Consider the following 24,975-nt stretch of genomic DNA (forward strand, 5'->3'; position numbering starts at 1 on the left):
ACTTAACAGCAATTTAGTTGCAACTGATCAGTCTGACACCACAGACCAGTCAAATCAACTACTATGATGATGATGATGATGATGATGCAGAGGTCAGCACTGTCCACCATAAAATTGGCTGTCATGGGTTGGAAGCATATCTTTGAGATGCCTTTATATATAAATATATGTTTTTTTTTAAACAAATGCTTCTGAACATCACGGTCCAGACAGCTGGGTTTTATATAATAATAACTCCAGCCTTTCTGCTTCCTGTGAACAGCAGAGCTGTGCCTAGTTTTGTAACTGAAAGAGTTTAGTTGACCTCCTCCCTGGCAAATCTACAGGGGGTCACTGGGAGAGACATTTACTGACTGGGCGCCTGTGGCTGAGCATCAGGCAGAAGGTGATGCTGTGAAACAGCGCGTCCTGTGGCAGCTTTCCAGTTGCTGGAGAAGCTCATAGAAAATGTATATGGTTTCATGTTATGGCCTTGTGGAGGGATGTAGGGTCATGCAATAATTACACTGAGGTTGAAATAAGAAGCAGAACTAAAAAAAAAGCCACACAGTCCAGAAGGGAAATGCCAACAGAAAAAATGCTTTATAAAATCATACAGAAAATACAAGTTCTGTGACAAATTGAACAGATTTTTTTCAGTAAATATAACATTTCTCTTAAAAATGACAAGAATCATGTACATAATTACGGTATGTAGATGGTTCAGTACAAAAACAAGATAAAGGAAGACAAGCCATGACAAACAACAAAAAAAGCTTATTTAAATGATTCAAGTACCACTATGTCGTCTTTAAACAAAGCTATCTAAGGCAAGAAGTACTAATGTACAAATGTACAATGTTCACATCCCATGGTTTGCAGAAGAGTGCAAGGACTTATGTTTTTTGCATGTTTATACATCTGTTGGACATTCATGAAAGAGAGACCAAGAGAGAGAGAGAGAAAGGGCGATCCAGCTATTGAAAAGCATGAAGTAAAGGGACCAGGAGGAAGACATTTTTCCCCTTACAGACAGAGAAGAACCACACTGGAGTGACACAAATCAAAAGAGGGTGAAGCAGAACACCCCAATCTGGACTAAAATGTCCAACTTCCCTTGTAAACATCAGTTAAATGTCTGCACAAGTGTGGGAAGATATTACCTTCCTTAAAAAGGTAAAAAAGATTTTTTTTTTTAAGTAAAAATATAAAAGGACTATAATACACAAACACAATACATTTTTTAAATACTGATAAATAAAATACTGCCCCTCCCTCCCCAATTTATATAAAATAGACAAGGACGAGCAATAACGCTACAATTTTTGATGGGATTATACCTGTTTTGGGTACTGGGTTACTTCACAAATATTTAAAAATTTCAAGACCAGTTCTTGGAAACCTGTATAAATTATCAATGCTCATAGGCGTGAAAAAAGCAGCGAAACCCAAGCAACAGACGCTTGGTTCTTATAAGGTGCCGGATGGGCCAACTGGGCGCTCTCCTTTCTCTCTCTCTTTCGTTCTCACTGTTTCTGGGAGTCATATGTTTGGAATCGATTCAGCTTTTCAGGGTCATGTGATGCCATCTGGGTGAAGTCTTGGAAAATGTCCTGATAGGTTTCATCTCCTGTGAGCAGAAACAGAAGCAATTACCTGAGAGTGGGAAGAGAGGACGCAGTGTTCAACAACCTCTGTGTATATGCAGAAGTTAGGCAGAGGATTTTTAAGGAAGTGGAGAATTACAGGAGACAGTCCAAAAGTAAGAAAAAATTATACATACAAAAGATGAAGATGGGAGCAAAAAAAAAAAGATATAGAGGTTTAGAAGCATACCTTATAAAGTGCAGCTCAACAGAGGTTAGCAGCATAAGGCAGAAAAGGAAAGAGAGAAAGAGAAGAGCAGCTTGTGTAGACATGGAGTTACTCTCTATTAATACACATTCTCTCAGACCCATCAAACCCAGTCCACTGTTAACACCCCCACACCAGGTAATCATTTTGTTTTTAAAGAACAGAATCATATTATCATACTGAGAAAATTATATGCTGTGACTGAATGTGTGTGTGTGTGCACACATGTTGTGGAGTGACTGTGATAAAAAAAAGGAAGCCTGACAAGATATTTATTCTAATTTAACAGATAGTTAAATAAAATAAAAGTAAATATATATTTCATAATTATAAATGCTATTTGTTTAATTGAATATTAAAAGATAATAATTTCATATTTTATTGGGTTACAGCTATACATTCTGTAATTGCAATATTACCAATGATTACATAATTACTCAAACCTGTGTCACGAACATTGTAGATGAAAAATTACAACCTGAATATTTTAATAAGTCCAATATTTTCATATTTGAAGCTAGGGTGGTATAATATAATATAATATAATATAAGTCATAATATTGTAATATTAAATGAATTCAGCTCATTTGTAAGTGGCGGTGCCAGATGCGCACAAATAAAGATGGTAAAAGCCACATTTAGCGCAGACAACTACATTCAACCTGCCTTCACTTGTGCGCCCCCCTGTGGTCAGGAATGACAATGAATACAAATTCTGAGCAAGAGTACTCAAAATCAATGCTTATTACTCTTATTCAATGCTTCTCCCCACTACAAAAATTAGTAAATTGGTCTCATTATTGGCATCAATTCAGTCCGAACATTCAATAATAATTTAATAAAAGTGCTATGAACCCTTAGTGAATTCAGATTTGGGCTATTGATTATATATCTAAGGCACAACTTGCACATAGATTACAACTGGAAGAGTCAACATATTTTTGAGAACTAGGCCCAGAAATACTTATAAATGCATAGATAGAGACTATATGAACTTGCTATTAAGAACATTCATCGCATCACATTACATGTTAAATGTAATTAAACCTGGATCAAACATCAAAAGGGCTGATATAATACCTGAACTACTGAATATTAACTGAATACTTCTGCATTGCTATAATTTTGAACTTTGTACTGGCACTCATACATGTGCAAATTGTGTGCTGACACACTGAATCAGATTAATTGTGAAATATTGTTATATATAGTGATACATATAACACAGACAGTGTTAGTGTACAGTTCTAGTTGTACATAAAAATATACATTTTTCAAAAAAAGTTAATTCATTAAAATCTCTGATAAAATTACGTGTACACCATTAATATGTAGCTCCACTATACAAGAACGTAAATTAAAAACTAAACATGTTTTTAAAATGTTGATGGCCAGCAAACTATATTACTATGTAATATGATGTATATTAAACATCAGGAATGTTTAGGTTAAACCACTGTACTGTACTTTATATTACTATTTCACACTGGGTTAGGCTAAATAATGCTGGCCTGAGGGGGATATGCTACATAACAGCTCAATTCTCTGAACCAAACACAACTGTACAACCATTTCTACCTGCAGCTAACGGTCTATGAAAAAAAGCTTTTGCATTCAAATCTAGAGTTAATGTCTGCACTATACTCTATAGTGTGCTAGGACTCGCCCAGCTGAATGCAAATGAACTCCTGCATGCACTTCCTGTACTGCATCTCAGTGGGACTGTCAGAGGAATATTGACCTGAAGGGTTGTACGGCCCCTCCGCCTCTCGCATCTCCTCATTCATCTTGGCCAGACGAAGCCTACAGAAGACATGGACAGGATGATGAGTAAATACAGTGTAAATCAATGATATGATTAATATGATCCTTCAGGTTTCCCTTGAATGAAAGTTTGATGCAAAATCTGCATTGCTTATGTGTAATGTCACCTAGCTAAACAGAGGAGACAAGAAACTCACAAAGTGACAATATCAGCATTAGCTGCCTCAACTGCAATAGTCAGTGGCGTTTGGTCATCAATGTCAGCAGCATTCTGATTCGCTCCCCTCTTCAAGAATAAACACACCTGACTGTAAGAAAAGAAGCATACAATAATGATGAAGTTTATATGAAAATATATATTCAGATCTATATGACATAATACAAAAAAATAAATAAATATTCTTGTGTGAAGATCCTAAGGAATAGTTACTGTCAAAGTAAAGGTGTTTTTTTACCCAGTATGGCCGAGAATGGTTGCATGGTGCAATGGCCCTCGGCCATTAGTATCCATCTGGTTCACATTTGCACCGTTCTGGAGCAGGAACTCACATGTCACCAGGGAGCCCTGAAACATGGAAAAGAGACATAATGAAGACCACAGTGGACTTTCAGATGACAAGGACTCAACTATACTGACTTTCTCAAAATAACTGAATTAGCTTCATCTGAAATGATTGTCCAATCTGAGTTTTGCATGCCCTAAAAATGGTCAAAACATTCTCAAAGTCATGACAACTTGTGCATCTAAAGTTGAAAGTGAAGTGATTGTCATTGTAAAACATTGCGGCACAGCACACGGTGCACAAAACAGAAATGTGTCCTCTGCTTTTTACCCATCACTTCAGTGAGCAGTGGGCAGCCATGAAAGGTGGGCCATGGAGCAGTATGTGGGGAGAGTGGGGATCTCAGTGGCACCTTGGCGGTTTGGGATTTGGACAGGCAACCTTTCTATAATGAGTCCGTTTCTTTACCTTCTAGGCCACCACTGCCCCGTTAACACGTATCTATCTTGAATTCTGCACCTTTAGAAAAAAAAAAAAAAAAAAAAAAAATAGCACTCACTCCATGCACAGCCATGATGAGGGGCGTCCTCTTGTCATCCTCGGTGTTGATCCAGTTGACCTCTGCCCCGTGTGCCAGGGCCTCGGCCATGTCCGGCAGGCTGCAGCTGCAGGAGGCCCAGAAGAGCTGCAGGCCGGGGGAATACTCCTTGGGCTCGCAGAAAACCACCATTTCCTTACAAAGTGAAGCTGTGGGCTTGGGTGCAGCTGATTCTGAGATTAAAAAAATAAAATAAAATAAATAAAAGTCTTTCCACAGACAGGAAATTTAAGAAGGAAAATCCCTGAGGAGAGCGGGGCAGACCTGTGTCGTGCATGCTGTTGGTAGAAGCGGTGTTGGCAAGCATCTCCCTGCTTCCGTCTGTGCTGTTCTGAATGCCGCTGTCAGAGCTCTTTACTGCAAACACAGACACACAGCCCAGTCAGACACCTCTCCAGACAAGCAACACGTGATTTCTGAAAATCTCCTCCCTTCCTCTTCATCGATAATGAGGCAGGGAGAAGCACCCCCCCCCCACCCGGTGGAACATATGGACACCACCCACAAGGGATGAACTGCTGTCGACAAGCGGCCAAGTAGGAGCAGGACGTGACCCTCCACCAAGCCTCCAGTCAATCAGAGGGATGTAGAGGGATGAAGTCTCCCACTCACACACACCCACACCATGGCGAAGATGACACACACTGACGGTGCAGAGGATGAGGGCAGATGATGGGGGCAGACAGGCCGAGCTTTACTTACTACTGCGCTGTTTGGATGAAGTGTCAAAGTAGGAGAAGAGAGAGTCTAGCTCATCGGCACCGAACAGCAACTCGGGTCGAGGGTCCCCGCTGCAGGTCGCAGCTACTCACAGGTCAAAGGGCAAATATGGGTGGCAGTTAGTGAAGAAAGGAGGACAGAGATGGTACGCAAAAAAAAAAAAGGTTAGGGCTGAAAGGAGGAAGTTCGAAGTAAAGCCTGGAGTGATTTATACCTGCAAGAAGGAGAGTGTGAATAGAAAAAGGACAAATAAAAATGCTTACCTGAGGATGCAGAGCTTGGCCGAGCTTTGGGGTTGGGTTGTGGTGGTCTTGGGGACAAAATTTCAGAGTTGCCATTGCTCAGCCGTTTCACCCGTGTGCTCAGGTTAACCACCTTCATCTTCAGCTCTTCATCGGAAGGACGGCGCACAAACCTGCGCTCTACGTATTTGGCTCGGATGTAGGCCTCAATCTCATGCCTGTGGGTTACATGAACATCAGAAGTCAGTGCCAGCCAGCTGCATATGTGTGCTGCCCAGAATATTAAAGACAAGAATGCAATGCAGTACCTGGGGTCTCCAGGGTGTGGTTTTCTGGCACCCAGCTCCTCTCGTCGGGCCTCGTAAATGTGGTTGATGACTCCATTTCCCAGCTCACACATTAGCTGTTCATACACAAACAAAATTTTCCATTCATCCATCCATCTGGACCACCGTTATATAAGAACAAGTGAAAATGCCAGGTAATTCTGCTCTAGGGCTTCTTTTGTGTTTTCATAAAAACTAGACTCAGATAATTGTCCCAATTGTTATATGTTATAAAATGTTATAAGGGACTTTTTTTCCCCCAAGAAATATGTTATAAAATGTCATATTCAGCCTCTTTTTTTCCCATTCTTTGCAGTGCATGCAGAACATGAACACCCCCTTCTTCCATTACTCCACATTTACAGTTGCATAGTGGTAAGTATGGGCACTCTGACTCTTATTGTTAAATTTTAACCTGACTTGACTTAACAGTTTTACAGAAACACTGATATTGAAAGTACAAAATAATTTTTTTTCACCAACAAAAGCTCTGGACACAACTGAATGTCATCTCTACTCATAAAGGCATGACGACTTTTTGGTCTGATGGTAATGAGGCCCCTGAGTGTATGTTCCACTGGAGAAAGAAAATGTGATGTAATAAGAGGGAGTATGCATATGTGATTGGTGCAGATCTGGCAGTCACTCAGTGGGACTGTGCTGCTTGGATGAAGGCAGATAATGAGTCTGCCTCCTTAAGACCATCTGTCAGCCCTGCACTCATCCTGCGCTTCCTCTCATCTCTTTTCCGTTCCCGCTCACCTTCAGGAGTTCTGGTTCCCATGTGTCCAGTGTCAGCGATCTCACTTTGGAGAAGTGGACACCCAGGCTCCTGCCAGGAAAGGGTGCAATTATAACACGTTTTGCCTCATTGACATGAATGTATATGCTAATTTAATCGATGCTATTGAATCATTTGCCCATTCTGGCATATTGCACTGGGAGTCCACATGGGGGCGAAATAAAATCAACAGCGTTTAATACTGAAATACTTTGTTCTGCTAACAAATCATTTGAACTTTCATGTGCTGCAACTGAGACCTAGGCTGTTCCTGACTATTTATGCATATAGGACACTTTCTGAATATCATGACAAACATGTAACATGGTAAGATCAGTCAAAATGCATCATTACCGGTGAATGCCAGAGCACTGAATACACAGAGTGATGCCCAGGTTGATGCTGGCCCAGCGTGGGTCTGGCTGCCCGCAGTCACAGCATGTGGTGTTGCCACCAATGGCCAGGACCCGCTGCAGAGCACTCTCTCCTTTCAGAGTCTTCTCTTTGGGTTCTCCACCTGAGTCCAGACTGCCTGTCGATGTGGACCTTCTCTTTTCCAGCTTCTGCCAAAATTCCAACAAGGAGAAATGAATAATTTACATTTACAGCATTTACCAGACACCCTTATCCAGAGCAACTTACAATCAGTAGTTACAGGGACAGTCCCCCCCTGGAGAAACTTAGGGTTAAGTGTCTTGCTCAGGGACACAATTTTAGTAAGTGGGATTTGAACCTGGGTCTCCTGGTTCATAGGCGAGTGTGTTACCCACTAGGCTACTACAACCCTGCATAATAATGGCTTCATCATGCACATTAGGACATAAAATATCCACATTAGCATGCACTCACCTCAGCATCATCCCGGAAGGCCGTGGCAATGCTGTTCTGCACAGCTTTGATCCAGGCCTGCCGCAGTTTCTCAGAATCCGCCTGCATCATGCAGCTCCTGTAGGGTGTTAGGATGGGTGTGAATCAGTCATTTTGCACTTGACATGTGAGTCCATTTTCTTATGCTCTGGCCAATTTCTCACACAGAGAGATATCTTCCTAACAGATTACATAATTACTAACAATTGGCTCTGGCTGCCAAACAAATAAAAATTAAGACTTAAATCACAATCACACGTGTTCATGTGGGCATAGCATAAACAAAACAAAGCTCCATTAACAGTGTTATTTGATTTAAAAAATGATCGCAACAATTGACATAATTATCACACTAAATAAAATCACTGTGGTCCCCTGTGTTCCACTCATTCTACATAATTTCTCACTTCATATCCAACTCACTTGGTAGGAGACACCACTTCAAAACAGAAGCGGCGTTCGATGTCCTCACAGTGCTTGACTGTGCAAAGACGCAGGTCCTCCACCACCACTGTAGGGTTGTCCTGGTGGAGGGTGAATAGGATTCCAATGAACACAAGACTGACAACGTGAACTAAACCTATTCAGAGAGCAATGAATCTGAATGTGTATTCTAATCTGATATGATAGAATTTAATAATGAATCTTAAAGAAAATCTTAGGAATGATAAGAAAAAAGGTCTAGTAGTTCATGGGTACATAATAACCTATTCCCAGTTTCACCAAGTTTTCTCAGACCCCATTTCCATTACAAATGCGGCAAAAAAAATTTAGCTAGATGTGCTCATGTATATTTCACCCATGGCTGCAACAGTAAACCTTACCTTAAATTTCTTCTGGTACACTAACTGATTGTTCTGAATTGAGAACCAACGCCTGAAAAAAAAAGGTAATAATTATGAAAACACTGACCATAGATCTGCATTCTATAGAAACGGGTGCTTCATGGATATGATGTAAAAACACGGCTACTGAGCTGCACAGCACATTTGAACAATGGATTTCATATAACACAAGCTGCTATATGCCTATGGTATTAGCCTAGTGGGTAACACACTCGCCTATGAACCAGAAGACCCGGGTTCGAATCCCACTTACTACCATTGTGTCCCTGAGCAAGACACTTAACCCTAAGTTGCTCCAGGGGGGCACTGTCCCTGTAACAACTGATTGTAAGTCGCTCTGGATAAGGGCGTCTGATAAATGCTGTAAATATAATGTAAATGTAGCTGTAAAAAAGTAGTTTAGAGTATAAAGGTGCTCACCTGTTCCATGTCTTGAAGGCATTACTTGCTCTCTTGAATAAGTAACCCTCCATTGCAATTCCATTGTCTGCATCCACATTGTACTCCAGCTTGGTGTCGTCATTCGAAAAGTCCTGAAATGAGAGGAATGCAGAGTTACTGAAGAGTTAGGACATTATCAATACTTCCCAGACCATTTCAAACATAAAACAAACATGTGAGACACACATGCCTAGAACAAAGAATGCAGAAAGGGCATATAAACCATCGGCCTTTCAGTAAAAGAACCAAATATAGTTCAATAAGCCTTAAAGGCTGCGGTTGTGGACAGGAAAAATGACATGTCTGCTAGCTTTGACAAACTAAACCTCAAACAAAGAAAGGAATAAAAAAAATCTGACCCATATGGTCATCTGCAGTCAAACTAAAATAGTAAAGGAAAGTCTGAAGTGGCACTTGGTGCTGAAATAGCCCCTACATGTACTTCATTTCAGTCACTGAAGGGTAGGGTAGGATAGAGTAGATGCAATGCATAGGCAATCAGAGGCTGTTGAATATGGTTCTGTCCATGCACAAGACTTGGCTGTGAGACGCATCCTTTAATATTGGTTCATCTCACAGTGACTTCCTGTAGTTGTAAGAGGAGCCTGGCAAGGAGGACTGAAGGTTCCTGCTGAGGGTCCCCTGAAGGCTGCAGTCTCTTGTGATGCTGTTGGTCACCCGATCATATGTTTTGGTCATGTCATTTCTCTGTCAACCACACTATCCACTCTCTGAGACACAGGACACCAGATGAGGGTCAAGGGCTCAGTTTACAGCACTAACACACTAGTAGGCTATCAGGTCTCGCCACTGGTATGAGCTCATTAGAGCATCTGAGACCCAAAATCCCCTAGTGAATAAATAAACATCAGGAACAAAAACAGACCAATGGCCACCAAGGTCTTCCTATTCGTTTTAAATTACATGAATTCAGGAGGTCACAATTGACTGTTACCTATATTCTCTGTACATCCAGACAGAAATTGGAAGTAATGAATTACAAATGGTTGGTTATTATGGTTTTTCAGTGTACTTGACTAGAGTATACGCAATGCTTGAAAAACTGCGGACACACACAAGCACCTCCTAAAATTGTACATTTTGCCGAGTACCATCATATTTTTAGAATTTTGGTGTTGAACCAGTTCTGGTGACATCCCTAGCGCTTTCAAGACAAATTTAAACTAACTTCTGTAGTTTAAATTCATCTACTTTTAGGCTATTTTTATTCTCATGTCAGACCAATTTTAACTTAATTACACATAAACATACACAGAAGAGACAATCCCACGAGTCCATTCATCTTTGTATGACACATAAGACAAGACAGAAAAACAAAAAGCAGCTGGTTTTAGTGTGATGTGTTTATGTGGATTGGAAGCAATGATAAGTGCATTTTAGTGCATCCCCTCCCCATCAACTACACGCTACTTAACGGTTGTTCAAGCTGAACACATTACTATACACATGGATATGACATACAAGTGACTTTTTTTTTTTTTGTCCTTTGCGCTTTCATCTCGGCTGAATGTGAGGTAGGGGACAGATTGGGCTCCTCCGGTGTAACCAGAGTGAGTGTCACATGCTCCTGTCACACCAGCCTGCTCGTAGCAGTCTTTTCCACCATGACACAGTTCTCCAACACCACTGTTTTGCCGAAACAGAATGTGTGCTACAGGCAAAAAAGGCAAATATACAGCGGTGCAGCTGTGGTCTTCTGAAAACCAAAGAGACCAGCTTTCACTAAAACCACGTCCTCGCTCTCAGCTGCCGGCCACCAGAATTAAACCTTGGCTTTGGGAAGTTCATCCCTGGAATTTTAGCTCACGCAGCATGCGTTAATGAGGCCTGACTTCCACAGTGAAGTTTATAAAAGAAAGTTTCCACCACTAGCAACTCATTTCAACACAAAATAGATGAACAAAAATAAAGCAAAACACACATCTGAAATCAGAAATGGATCATACATATGCTTCATGCTTGACACTGCGTAAAGTCGGAAAATATAGGCAGACAGTGGTGAGTGCTGATGCCGCTAGACAGCAAAGACAGTCACAAATGACAGGACAGTCTTAAAGTCAATCCAGCCACTATACATACAGCACTGGACCTCCATGTGCAAATGCAGCGGCCATCGAGTAGAGAGAAGCCCTCTGATGCCTCCTGCAACCCACAGAAGAGAGATCTGAGTCGTGTCCCAACTCTTGCAAACCCCCATACAAACTCCGGTCCAAATAAATCTACATACACACACACACACACTTAGAGCATGAAGGATTGCAGCCTGCACATGCTATAAATACACACACCATGTACAGCACTCCTGCACTCACCAGATACCACACATAGTGGAACCGGCTGAAGATCTTCATGCTTTGGAGATGTGTGCCAGAGTGCGTGTTTGTGGAAGTGTGTGTGGGTGATGTATCCTGCGCTCACTTCATCCCTGACAGTTCTGACCGACCTGGGACTGGCACCTAAACAAACCTCCCTGCTGCACAGGCTACGTCAGTCTTGTCCCTCCCCTTCTCCGACTGAAGGCACTGCACTGCACAAAGGTCAGTTGTGTGTGTGTGTGTGTGTGTGTGTCTGAGAGAGAGAGAGAGAGAGAGTGTGCACAAGGTCTACACAGGGCAGGTTGATACCCGGTGGCTTTGCGCTGGTTCCCGCTGGTTAGACCAGGCAGACCTCTGTTCATTAAACATTCATAAGGCCTGAGCACGCACGCTGTGTAGCTACTCTGCAATTCCCTCCCAGCATAGAGCGGTGGTAACAGTCTCCTACAGACCCCCCACATACACCACATTACCCCTGCAGGGAAGCCGTACGTACACTGCACTCTCACCACTAGACTGATCTTCCTTAAAACCAGACAGAAAACAGCCTCAAAGACACACAAACCACATAATAGTAATAATAATAATGCAATTTATTATCTGTTTACCAGAGCTACAATGGTCACGTTGTGGACCAAATCCCCCACAGTATTTCAATAACGAAGTACAAATATTAATTTAATATTTCAACCATACCCTGATGAAATGGCTAAATATGTGAGTACAATGTAATAACATACAAAAAGAGAGCAGACAATAGAAGGAGGAAAAAAGGTCTTACCTGCAGAGCAGCCTTGGAAAATATAAGGGGAAAGAAGAGGATTAAAGGTTACAACTGCTGGTATACACAGACATACAGAGAAGGAGAGGGAATGAATGGGTGCAAGAGCGAGCGAATGAGCGAGTGAGAAAGACATAAAAATAGCGTTGAAAGCGACGGGGGGGCAGAGTATTAGTATGGGAGCAGCTGAGGGATTGTCAGTCAAGGACAAGCAGCATACAAGCAGCGCACGCACACACACAAATTCAGTGACAGATTCGCCTCATGAGCTTCCTGAGCTGGTCGGTTCTGGCTGCAGGTGTGGGGTGGCAGGTGACTCAAGCATAACTCAGCTTTTAAATGTGTTCGTGCGGAGGTCAGGGTACAACCCAACACCACGTTTGGACCGGATAGCGACGGTAAAGGAGCTGGCGAGCAGTTTCCCGTAGAGACTGAATTATGAATGGCCGTGACTGCATGGCATCGCTTTACGGACTCTCCTCCAGTGCCGCTTGCATGGGGAAAGCGGAGAGGTGTCTGTTGAATGGTCTCCAGCACCCTCTCTGCAGGTGTCACAGCCTGAGGGACAGCTCTTACATGATGAGAGCTACAGACTCATCCTCTGGGAGCTGCTGACTGACATCTTCAAGTGAGTGACTCAGTCAGTGAATCCGTGAGTACGCATAGCCTAAAGAGGTGTTCATATACACCATGTCAATGCAGTTCAATAAAAATAAAAAAGTTCTGATTTTATTCCAGTCTTGTATTTAAAAAAAAAAAAAAAAAAAAAAGAGAATGTTTTTTTTTGTATGTAGTATGCTGCACAAGGGAGTAATAAAGAAATATAAGATGTAAGAAAAGGCCTAATAACCAGGATGGATCCAATCTGAGTTCAGTTGTGTGTGTAATTTTATGAAGTCTGGCAGCCTGTGCAGCAAGTCCCACCCATGAGTGCAGGTGAAGTGACTCACAGGGCTGTGAGGCAGCATCATGAGACCAACATGGCCCAGAGCCAGTCTCTTAAAACAGTTCATACATCCCCTCTTTCTCCTTCACCCTCTTGCAAGTCTTTTACCTCTATTTATCTCTCCATCTAGCTATCTATCTACTACACACACACACACACAATCTCTCAATCATGTAGTACCTTCTGCTGAATGGTGGAGTGCTTCTGCTCCATGTCACGCTTCTCTTTTGCTCCATCCACCACCAGTTGGTCCAACTGCAACAAAGACAAACGGTTTGGGGTGAGGTGCTGAGAGAGCGAGCGCAAGGGTGTAAGGGTGGCGATATCCCAGGCTCCCTAAAAACATGTCTAAAGGGCTTGTATCTGGATGGCTGCTTAAACCTACAACAGAGCAAGTACATTATGGCAGTAAACATTAGAACTCAAATAAAGTGCTCGTCAAATATGCCAAAAAACATCCAAGGATGTAAATGAAAATGGAATGAGCTGTTTATTAAATACACACATCATAATGCATAAAATACTTATTAGATTTAAGTAGCATGGGCCTCCTACAATTCACAAAACTTAAACAAAAAAAGGAGGATCAGGAAGTTAGAACAGAGCTGTGTCAGAGATAGCATCAGATAGGAAATGTTTTCCCCTCTCCCCTCCACCAAGTTTCCACGGCAGCAGAGCAGTACTGGGGAGCCTGAGCTCCATGTGACCAGGCTGGTCACTACTCTGTCTGTTAATCAATCTGTGGTAATCACAATCTGCCACTGAGCTGAGCACAGCGCGCGCACACACACACACACACACACACACACACACACACACACACACCTCTTTCATCTCTGGCTTGAAGGCACCCTACAAATGACCGTCAGCAAGATCTAAGCAGGAGATATTATAAAAACTTCAACAATGTAACTGGAATATTAGGGAAATATTTTTTTCCTTTAAAAAAAGAAATTGTTCCTCCTAAATTCCTGAGTCACAAGCAAAGACACAGACCTGCTGACAACTCTTCCATATGTCCCTGCAGAGCTGCTCCACTCTCTTCAATTTCATGATTATCAAGTGTGCCTGCGTCTGGCCCAGAGCCCTGCGGTTTAAGTTCCAGCGCGTGGTCCAACTCCTTCAGCTCGGTGCCCAGTGCTTTCCTCCACACACACACACACACACACACACACACACACACCTACACACGGCGGGCAGGGAGCTCTGTCGAGGTCTGGCAAACCACATCCCAAAATCCCAGCCTGGGAATACCCAGCCTGCCTTCCTCTCTCCACCCAGGCCTCTGACAACAGAGGACCATCACATTTCTCTGAAGGAGTGTCCAAAAGCCCAGAGGAAGCCAGGCTTTATCTACATAATAAACACGGGCCTGTTTCTGTAAACCTTTAAAAAAACAAAAAAAAAAAAAAACAGCCAACTACAAATCCTTCACACATGGCCAGTAAGAGTATGTTAGTCTACTCTTAATGAACGTACCTGTCCAACCAAAAGCTTCATTAGTGGCTGCAGCTCACTGAAGAGGTCATAGCCCTGGTGGAAAAATGTCAAGTGGGCGTACATGAAGGACAGCATCTGGAAAGAAGAGAGAGGACGGAGGGTGAGAGAGAAAGTTAGTCTAAACCACTGTACTTGATGTGATTGTGCATGGAATTTCAGAATAATAATAGATTTCTTCCAATATTTAAGATATAAAATACATGTACAACAACAATGCACCTAAATTAGGAAAAACTAACTTTGGCAGCATAATACAATTTTGGCACAAAAATAATGGACATACCGCTTTGAGGATTTCTGATCTTCTTTTGGACTGGAGAACATTGATCTGAATTGAGAAAATATATTATGAGACAAAAAGCTGACAGAATATTCAGTTCGGTAATATGTCTCAGATAAATGAAAACTGTCACAGTCTGATAAAAAAAAAAAAAAAAAAAAAAAGATTTCTTGGGCATCACTTACAGAAGACCAACCAGATTAACTGTTCATCGTGCTGGGTGAACAGTTTCACCATTCTCAACTGTTCTCAATTTCTGCCAGCAGGGGGGGTCCCCAGTCTTCATTCTCATTATCTTACATGTTCACCGACACCCAAGATCATTAACCTTAGACTGCATCACACAGATCTGTGTTTATAGCACAGTTCTCATTAAGCACATCAGTCAGTATGCTCAGGACAGATCCACAGAACGTGGCATACAGGAAACCATCAGGATGGAAGGATTATCACAGATTGATAATGAAAGGGGAAGTGTGTTTAGCATGATTCCATACAGAACTAACAGTCCCAATGAAGACAACAAAGGTTCTTCTTCTAACCGCTAGCATGTGATTTAGTCAAAGTACTTCCCTAATTAACAAAAAGAGGAACAGGAGTTGACCAGACACATTCAGCATTGTCTTCTACTTTAAATAAAAATGCCTCACGAGTTAGGCTTGGTTGTGTACTCTCCTGCATCTTTAAAACGCAATGCAAATGGCATGATGATAATATCTGTCGAGGTGTCTAGAAATGTGACTGAATGTGAGAAGTGATTGCTCGGTGAAGATCGCATCAACGCTATAACAACTTGTCATCTATGTTTTTTGTAAAATAAGCCAAGCACACTATCCTAAATAATCAGTGTGTTACACTTACTCATATGTCTGAGATATTGGGAGCTTATCTCACCTGAAGCACATAGTCTAGAACGATATGGCGGAAAAATTTGCGCGTGGCGATGAGGCTGTTGGTGGCTTCCTCTACTTCGTGCTGCTTGTTGCGTGGTGCCTGAGCGTTTTTGATGAGCGCTGCTTCCTTCTCCTCGCTCACTTTGTCAAACTGTTTCTTGGCCTCCTTAAACTTTCGCAAGTCTCTGCGAACCCCAAGAACAAATGGCAAACAAAAGAAGGTTAAGAAATTTGCATTTTCAAGGTTATATTGGTTTGTACAACTAAGAGGAAAAACTACAAAAACACAAGTAAAAAAAAATAATAAAATTGTTCGAGTCTGACAAATTTCCCATTCCATGGTAGTCAATGATCAAGCGTAAATCAGCTCCAAAATGTGTTTATTAAAAACTTCAATGTACAATCACAACTGCACAAATTTTCTTCTAATTATTAGCACATCATTCAAAATTACCCTACGGAGGAAAACTTGTTTAACTCACTCTTTCACAAATGTCTGGAGTTGGCATTTGATTGACCTCTGAGCTTGATCAAATAAGATCTGAGAAGGAAATACAAAAGATTTTGTAAAAATGATCATAGCATGACAAACATATAGGAGTTGTTGAATGAATTGTAGTGGCAGGAAATCTGACAAACACTTCCCTTATGGGAACTTTGGGTTAAAGGGGTCTCCTGATGCCAATCGGAAAATTGCTATTTGGGTCATTTGGGTGATTGAAACCATGACATACACAACTAAGCTCTGTGCTTAAAGATCATGTGCTCAGTTCCACTCAGTGAGAACTTTCACCACATAACGGCTGATCTTATCAACGTCTCCAGCAGTGACTCACAGCACACAGGCTTACAGCACGCTTTCTGACCGAGCAACCAATGAGGCCCAAAGCGGGACACAGATGGCAGTCTGTGGTGGGATCGGCTCAAATCCAAGACACTGAGTAAGGGATTGTGGTATGAGGAAGAGAGAGTTCAGTCTTTTCTACGGAAGGTTAATTTAACTGGTTTTATTTATCAAACTTTCTAATCAACATATTCAAAAAACTCTTAATATTAAACAGAACAATCAACATGATTTCATGCTGATTGGAGGGGGTGTTGATTTCATATTGTGTTGAGACATATTTCATGCTCTGACTTTAACCTTGGGTCTCTTACTGTGTGATATTTGATCATCTCCTGCAGACTTTCGGCAAACTTAGTCAGGCTGGACTGTAGAGGGAAGACAACAGACCATGAAGTGGTATGGTTTTATAGCAATCAACTGGATGCTAAACTACAACTCTGTATAAAAAAAAAAAGAAAAAATGTCAGTGTGTAATTGTGTGTAATTCTCCATGCTATAAATCCATATATACACAGCTCTAAAATAAAGGGAACACTTAAACACAATGTAACTCAAAGCCAAAACACACTTTGAAATCAAACGGTCCACTTAGGAAGCAACACTGATTGACAAATAAAAATGTCACATGCTGTTGTGCAAATGGAATAGACAAAAGGTTGTAAATTATAGGCAATTAGCAAGATGCCCCCAATAAAGGCGTGGTTCTGCAGGTGGCGACCACAGACCACTTCTCAGTTCCTATGCTTTCTGGGTGATGTTTGAATGCTGGCAGTGTTTTGACTCTAGTTGTAGCATGAGACAGAGTCTACAACCCACATAAGTGGTATGAGGGCCCAACTCTTCCACTTTAAATTTGACTGTGACCCCAAATCCAGACCTCCATGGGTTGATAAATTTGATTACCATCAATCATTTTTTATTGATTTTGTAGTCAGCACATTCAACTATGTAAAATAATTAATAAGTATTTTTTCATTCATTTCACTCTAGGATGTCTTATTTTTGTGTTCCCTTTTTTTTTTGAGCAGTGTATATTAGTGCCATATATTTCACTGCTTTACACAGTGAGGACACAATGACTCTTTTAACTGAGGCACAATGGTGCCTTACAGCATTCTAAATATGTCCAAGGGTTGGACTTAGCTCCCAGAGGAGCCGCACAACAGGAAGTTTAACAGAAATCACAAACAAGATATTCATGTGTATGTGTATTTAAAGATAACATCGATTCGGCAGAAACATGAAAACTGAATTGCCTACTTCTATGACTTCATCTTTTGTTGATTGCTGTGCTAATTCCCGGATTCCGTTCACAAATTGTTTGTTGGCGGTGTTGTACGCCTTTCCAGCATCAATCATCCCAATGCACAGCTTCACCAGCTGAAAAGGAAAAAGAAAAGGTGTGTTTTTCATCTCCAACATGTTTCAGTACATAAATATAGTGAATGGTTTTGAATGTTTCAATAACTACCATCATGCCTCAAATGTAAGGATCCCTATCAGCAAACCGTGGGACCGATCCCATTAGGGCAACTGATGCCAAGAGTACATATAGCATGCTATGAAACGATCTTTAGGGTACAGGAATAAGACTAGGCCCATTTTAAGAGGGTTTGAGTTCATGTTCATTTTTTCAGCTTGTCTGACTGCAAATGATCATGTGGCACTCATGGTCTCTGGTTACAAACCAGGAACAAAGTGCAAAAAAAACCCTAATTGTACAGAATTCTGTTAGCTAGGTACAAAATTCCCAAACCCCCAACAAGGCACAGGACTTTGTAAAATAACAAGGTAATAAATGTATGTAATGGACAAAAACAAGGCAAAAAGTTGAACGTTTGAGTTTCTCCAAAGTGGGGAGCTTTTCACACTGCCATCAAGACAACAGGGATGGTTTTCCAACTGTCCGGAAAGTTTATGCTGAACACTTTCTCATCGTTCACTCATGTTAATGAGCATGAAGCGGCTTTTGATGACAAGAGTGAACAAACCAGTAATCAAAAACAGGCGACTCTAAAGTCTGAAGACTTCATTACAGGGCTCTTCTGGGTGACGTGGCCGAAATCGTGTGCGTGTTGAAAACAAGCCACACAGTTTCTAAGAAAAGCTGCCATTCGAAGCTGCAATCCCTCCACGAAGGCTCTGAGAGAATATCCTTCCTCCCGCAACAGAGGAAGACACCGATGTATGGAGGGGGTGCAGGGCAGGACTCCTCCAGACAATGCACGGCTTCTCGCAGCAGCGCAGGAATGTGTTTTCAATCCCAGGCCCCTCCCTCTCAGCTCCCAACCGACTCCTGGCCAGTGTTTTGGAGGGCAGGGGAGGGTCCATAGCAGAGCCTGCTCTGTAACCATCAGATTATAACAGGGAGGAAACAGCTGCTGCGTTCAGAAGTTACAACCAGGAGTTTGTCCCCTTCGTATGGGAGGGGGAGGAGGGTCAGACATGTAAAAGTGCAGAGTCATTGTTTTCTACTCCTCCTCCTCATGCCTTACCTTATCGAGTTTAGACTCGAGTTCACATACATCTCCCTCCACTTCTTCTATGGTGGCCCTGTAATAAAAGACATGGGGTAAATGATGCTGAGATACACGGATATACAGATATAATGTACATATAGTAATTAGCAAGATGCACCAACATAGGGGCAGTGGTGGCCTAGCGGGTAGGGAAACGGACCCATATTTGGAAGGTTGCCGCTTCGAATCCCAAACCGCCAAGGTGCCACTGAGCAAAGTACCATCCTCTGTTCCAAATTCGCACTGTTTTATTGTAAGAGGGCATTACAGATTGGTAATGTCTAAATTTGACAACGTGGCAGGGCGATTTTGCTACTCTGTCCATTACAGTGAGTTATATTCTCATCACGAACATCATGCCAAACTAGAATTCATCCTGCTGTGCTGCTCTCTCACATACAGAGTCAATGCATGCCAACATTCCCGTTTTCAAATTCTCCTAGGATACGTCAAACAATTTGCTTGGACCTCAAACTTCCATATGAATAACAATCAAGCACATCACTTTTGAATCTAGACAACCCACAACATTCTGAGAAAAACCTTGTAACCCCAGCCCTAGACTTGAAGAGTTTGCTCTTGAAGAGTGAATAAGCTTGTTTTTTTAGGTTGCTTTTCAATATCATTTGGTTTGAAACAGAGTCTGAGACGCTGATGGCAGCGCACGGACGATAATGAGGCTCCCAGATTAGACCGAGTCCCGCCCTCCAGCTGGCTCCAGCCACCTCACAACATCTGGCCACCAAAGGAACCGCAGTTAAAAAAAGATCTCAGGAGAAGTGGGAAGTATCTTACACAAAAATATTCTCACCCAAATGGGCCTGCATTTTCATTCAGTAAAAAAAATTAAATAAATATTCTATATATATATATACACACACACACACTACTACAACACTATTACACCCCTATCATACTATTCATATCATAAACTGAATAAGGTTCATACCAAAACTGACTGCAGTCCTCCTGTAATGCTCAGAAGGGGAACTTGGGGAAATGTGCTGACAGTGGATAAGAAAGGAGGGGAACTAGGCCATTGCCTCACAGCCATAACCTTGGAGCAGGTCCAGTCCTTGTTTGAGCAGAGGGGACAGTATGGTAGTTTTGCTAATGAGAGGCATTCAGAGCTCCCTTGAAATAATTGGCCATGGCTGGTTGCAGTGTTATTCAGCCAGGCCATGCACGGTTTAGTCCAGGTTAAGGTGATGGTTTCTAAGCCACTAAGCTTATTAAAAGGTAGTTCCTTAATGTGCAACACAAGACAAGAACACACTCTGGTTCTGACAACATTGTCAGTCATTTCCTAAATCTGATTTATGTTGCACTGCTTTTGGCATTGTTTGTGGAAAATCTGCAGTATGGTCATTAATTATAAATTCATAGTCATATTAGTTACAGTCCTTCCAGACTGCTAGAGGGAAAGCAGGTAGCAGACTAGTGGAAATCCACAATCACCTTGGCACTGATGCACAGGGGTCATCACCATAGGGTTACTGATGACCGCATATAATGTCCTCGTTGCGGTTATGATCGTTTTACGTAATTGTTACAATCCTTTCACCTCTATAAACACAAATGCAATGTAACCATAGTTTCAACTGTTTGACTGGTGCTTATAGATGACTGATGACGCCTTTTGTTTGTGCTGCTTCCTCAAGTATACTGCGCAATTGGTGAATCAATGAGAAGTGCTGTATTTTTGTATGAAGGCAAATGAGACCACTAGTAAGTATTGCAGTTAACAATTTCATGACCACTCTTAACCATTGTCTGGAATTCCTAGGCATTCCCAACATCCTCGCCTCTAGACTATAGAAATCATAAATTTCTGTAGAGGTACACCCTAGAAAGGCAAAGCCAGGTCTGTGCATTTATTCATATAAAACAGTGCGATGTAGAAGACTTAAGGCAGACAGACAGATATGACAAAAATAACATCAGGTAATTTTACAAGATTAGATAAACCTACAGTATTATATCCACGCTGTTGGCTAAACAGCTTTTCATAGATAGGTAGCAACACATCTTTCAAGAAGTAAGAGTAATAACTGCGGCTTAAGTACTTTGCACAATATTATGTAGTCTGAGACCAAAATAACACTCAGCAAAAGGCAAGACAAGCTCTAGGTCCACTACCAGAGTTTGACAGGAGTGTAGTGATTATGACCTTTTATATTCTATACTCAGGGTCACCGCTTGAATTATGGGTCCCTTTAACTGTCGAGGGACCAAAAAAAAAAAAAAAGTATTACCTCCTCAACTTTTCAGAGGACTTCTGGAGAGTGTTAAGTTTCACACAAAGAAAATGAAAAATGGTGAGCTTTGGTCTGATCTGGTTCTGTCTCTGACATTCTCTGCCAGGTTACAGTGACTGAGCAGGGGACAGAAGACGTGATGGGAGTGGCTCCTGCAGACAGGCCTTCAATTTAATCCTAATGGATTCACCTCCATCCCACTGACATCAGCAAAACCTCAGGTGAATGCAGAACAAAGATGTCTTTCAGAGCTCACTGGAAACCTATTATGCATCACAAGTGAACCTCCTTCACTCATATTTGACAGTGCCGCGAAGTGCAAGGTTAATTCGGTTTTCTTAGAAATAAAAATCTGTCCTTGTATACCTGGAGTTTTACTCTGGCATCTGAAGGAAGAGATGTGTCAAATAAGATGTATTACAGGACAGACTTCAACAGACCTGAAAGACCTCAAAACAACCTGGAAAGTTCACAATAGCTAATTTCTCAAAAATTAGGGGCAGTGGTAGCCTACCAGTTAAGGAAGTGGCCCCGTAATCAGAAGGTTGCCGGTTTGAATCCCGAGCCACCAAGGTGCCACTGAGGTGACACTGTCATGGCTGCCCACTGCTCACTAAGGATGATGGTTAAAAGCAGAGGACACATTTCCTTGTGTGCTGTGCTGCAGAGTATCACAATGACAATCACTTCCCTTTCACTTTGAGAAACCTCTTAAAACCGGTTGAAAAATGCCCAAGAAAAATGGGTGTCATCTCCCCACAGTTTGTACTGTCAGCAGAAACATGTGGCGCATCAGTGAGGGGACAGGATAGGTTAGTGTCAGTATCCCTGTGAGGCCAGGATCAGGAGATGAGGCTCAATTTTGAAGTCTGCAAAAAAAGCCAGCCAACAATCATGGCTAGTCAGTCATATGGTGGACAGAAAGATGACTGGGTACAAGTGGGATGAATATGAATACAAAATCATATCTAGACATTAAGGTAGATAAGACAGACAAATAAGGACCATCATAAGTTCTTTAGAGATTTCTTCTTGATGGTCACAATCCAAATCCACAGCCTATAAGGGAGTACAGAGTGTATTTCTGTATCTTTTCCAAGTCATGAAAACATAATCGATGAACGCTGGACATGTTATTAATGCGTATATATTTACTCCATTCAAGACTGGAACAAACTGCATGGTCGGACTTTCCTTCACTTGGAGATCGTAGTGCAGGACACGCCTCTGTAATTTAGCCTTTCTTCCTGCCATTGTTGATGTCAGGGGCAGGGAGTTCCCAGTGAGGTAAAGCTGATCATTACAGCACACTCTACGGTCACACACATTTTGAGTAAGGAATTAATGTAGTATTAAGCTGGAGTTTCACCGAATGACTGTACATTCAAGCCAGTTGCAATAATGGACAAAAAGAACAGTGTCTGTACACTGACATTACAGCAGAATGATTTCATTAAGAGTCGACTGTTTTGGTAAACCGTGGCCCAGCAAGCTCTTCAGACCTCTTCATTACAGGCCTGGCCGAGTGTTTCCTAAACACTCCCAGCACGGCCATGACTGATATCATGTTACAGGCCAATCGCTGATAATGACGGTGAAATTGGAAAGAAGGCCAGTTATGGCCAGTTATGAGGTAAACAGGTTTGACAGCTTTAATTTAGGGTAAACAAAATGAATGCTACGGACACATTGATGTGGCTTTTGGTCAAAGTACAAGCTGAAGTTCAACAAAGCTCCTGGTTACAATGCAGCTCTAGGGGTGGGCCGGCAGGCGTCCATTATTGCCCCATTGCAGGAAGCATCTGCCATTGGTGCTTTTGGCAGAACGGGGACTGTTTTAGTAGACATCTCCTGGCTATGGTATTGCATATTTGTGTTATGATGCCGCTTGAGGCGAGTGCAACAATACAGTGGAGGTTGTAAAAATCAAACTGAAACGGAAACAGATGTCAAAAGGCAAAACCTCTCCGTACTGTCTTCCAACCGGTAGCGTTTTCATGCATAACTTTTGGTTTCACCCTAAAAAAGAAAAAAATGGGCAAAATAAAAGACAATGGATTGAGTGAAAGGCTTGCCAGCTTGCACCCAACTGGAGTTTAGCACTTCTAATGGTGGAGAACAAAAGGACCCTGCTCCCAATAACAACGACTTACAAAAGCGCATCTGAAATGCTCACCCAGAAGCTGTGTGTAAAACAGCATTGGAGTTCATCTCTTCTGTATTCCATTCATCTTACGAAAAACATACATCGTCCCACGTTTCCTGCAAACAACTTTCTAACATCTGCTCCTCATTTAGAAGCAGAAAGGATGTTGCTTTGCACCAGGGAGGACAGGAAAGAAAAGGGGGAGGGGGGTCACAATCACAAAGCTTGGAAAGCCTGTGCTTACTTACAGGGTAAATAAATGGAGTTCTACCATGATTCAAAAACCCGAACGCCCAAGCACACTCAACACCTGGCAGAGAAATACAGAATTCACATGCATTCACAGAGATCCCAATTAAAACGAACACATATTCTTACTCTTTCATAGGCATGTTCACCTGGCAGATAACTGTGCTCAAGTGCACTCTGCTCTCTGATAAGAAACAGAAAAATAAACTTAAAACGAAGAAGCTGGAAAGACAAGCATTCTTAAACGAACCAGAACGTCATAAGAGTGGATGGTGATTCACGATTTAATCATTTTTTTTGGCACCTGGATGTTTGGGCTTTTCGAACATTTATTTTTGGAATTTCCAAACTTCTGCAACTTATTGTTCACACCTCACATGAGCCCACGGCAGGCCTGACCTCCAGCCCCTGCGCTTTATCGCTGACCATCAGACACCAGGTCAGCTGGGAAGAGCGATGAAGTCGTCAACACAATCACGTGGCGCTCAACTTCCACCGTTTCAATGGAAAAGTTACACGGAACAGTTGATGCCTCCTTTTTTTTTTTATTCGAACCTTCTTTCAGCGCATAAGAGCAGAATCGAACTGGCCTACCTGAATCGCGGAGAGTCCTTCAGACATTCCTCGAAATCCAGCATGATCTTCATGGTGCTGAAGAGTCCAGAAGCAACGCAAAACAAGGCTGTTGACGGGTGTCCACTTGGAGCAGGATGAACCGACGGAATTTGCTAGCTCGTCTCGCTAACCAGCAGCAGACGAGAAGCAGCTAGCCAGTTAGCCGAACGCTAGCCAGGAGATTATTTTATCGCAACGTGTCCTGCGTCATAAATGTGTGTCTCTTACTGGAACGTTTTGTTGGGAACAGAAGTCTGGCTATGTATTAAATAATAAAAAAAGTATACTCAATTCAGCCAGTCAGGTCAGAGAGAGGAGTGGGAGGAGAACTTCTTCTAACACGTAACCAATACTAGTCCCTGAACTGACAAATCGTCGTCCAAGGTTCCTGATGCTGGGAAGGCAGCCGAAAGCCACGGGAATAAACCAATCAGATCCCGCTATCCATCAAAGAGGCGGGTCTTGTCGGGAGGAGTGACGTTTCGCTCAGCCAATTGTTTAGATTACGCCTTGAGCCTTAAAGGATTAGTAACCGCGACATAAATACCCCAGCGAAATGCAATCTGTGCTGCACTGTACCGACATAAAAAGTAAATAGAAGCACAAATGTTGACTCAAAAGTTTAGAAATATCAAGAAAGGTGACTTTCTTGTAGTGCAGCAAAAATGCTAAAGTCAAACAGTTC

General features: G+C 42.0%; 1 protein-coding gene across 8 annotated transcripts; it reads right to left on the minus strand.

The window, feature by feature from the left end:
• Nucleotides 1–559: 559 nt before the first annotated feature.
• LOC114801910 (arf-GAP with coiled-coil, ANK repeat and PH domain-containing protein 2-like) lies at nt 560–24,677 on the minus strand. Of its 8 annotated transcripts, none has more exons than XR_003751647.1 (26): nt 24,270–24,677; nt 18,999–19,056; nt 17,764–17,883; nt 16,815–16,868; nt 16,139–16,197; nt 15,658–15,841; nt 14,767–14,811; nt 14,463–14,558; nt 13,164–13,238; nt 12,038–12,049; nt 11,021–11,083; nt 8,900–9,012; nt 8,459–8,510; nt 8,058–8,158; nt 7,617–7,713; nt 7,122–7,330; nt 6,749–6,818; nt 5,969–6,063; nt 5,682–5,878; nt 5,401–5,502; nt 4,963–5,055; nt 4,660–4,871; nt 4,053–4,162; nt 3,795–3,905; nt 1,816–3,636; nt 560–1,609 (listed from the first exon to the last, which is right to left on the minus strand). XR_003751647.1 is itself a non-coding variant. In XM_029000411.1 (26 exons), exons 1-26 carry the CDS (start codon nt 24,320–24,322, stop codon nt 1,506–1,508), a joined length of 2,547 nt encoding a protein of 848 aa, XP_028856244.1. In that variant the 5' UTR covers nt 24,323–24,677; the 3' UTR covers nt 560–1,505. The 8 variants fall into 8 exon arrangements, 5 of the variants coding, with proteins under 5 accessions (XP_028856244.1, XP_028856245.1, XP_028856247.1 ...); XM_029000411.1 differs by having other exon boundaries at nt 3,575–3,636; XR_003751649.1 differs by lacking the exon at nt 11,021–11,083.
• Nucleotides 24,678–24,975: the final 298 nt, after the last annotated feature.

The sequence above is a fragment of the Denticeps clupeoides genome, chromosome 13, assembly GCF_900700375.1.
Source record: "Denticeps clupeoides chromosome 13, fDenClu1.1, whole genome shotgun sequence".
NCBI classification, from domain to species: Eukaryota; Metazoa; Chordata; class Actinopteri; order Clupeiformes; family Denticipitidae; genus Denticeps; species Denticeps clupeoides.

Bases quoted from the DNA above. Each gene is read 5' to 3' on its own strand.
- LOC114801910 (XM_029000411.1), bottom strand. From the start codon at position 24,322: ATGAAGATCATGCTGGATTTCGAGGAATGTCTGAAGGACTCTCCGCGA. The intron at 8,511-8,899 runs GTGAGCACCTTT...TTTTTTTTTCAG, and splicing joins GCCTTCAAGACATGGAACAG to GCGTTGGTTCTCAATTCAGA. The intron at 5,503-5,681 runs GTAAGCATTTTT...ACCTGTGAGTAG, and splicing joins GCCAAGCTCTGCATCCTCAG to CTGCGACCTGCAGCGGGGAC.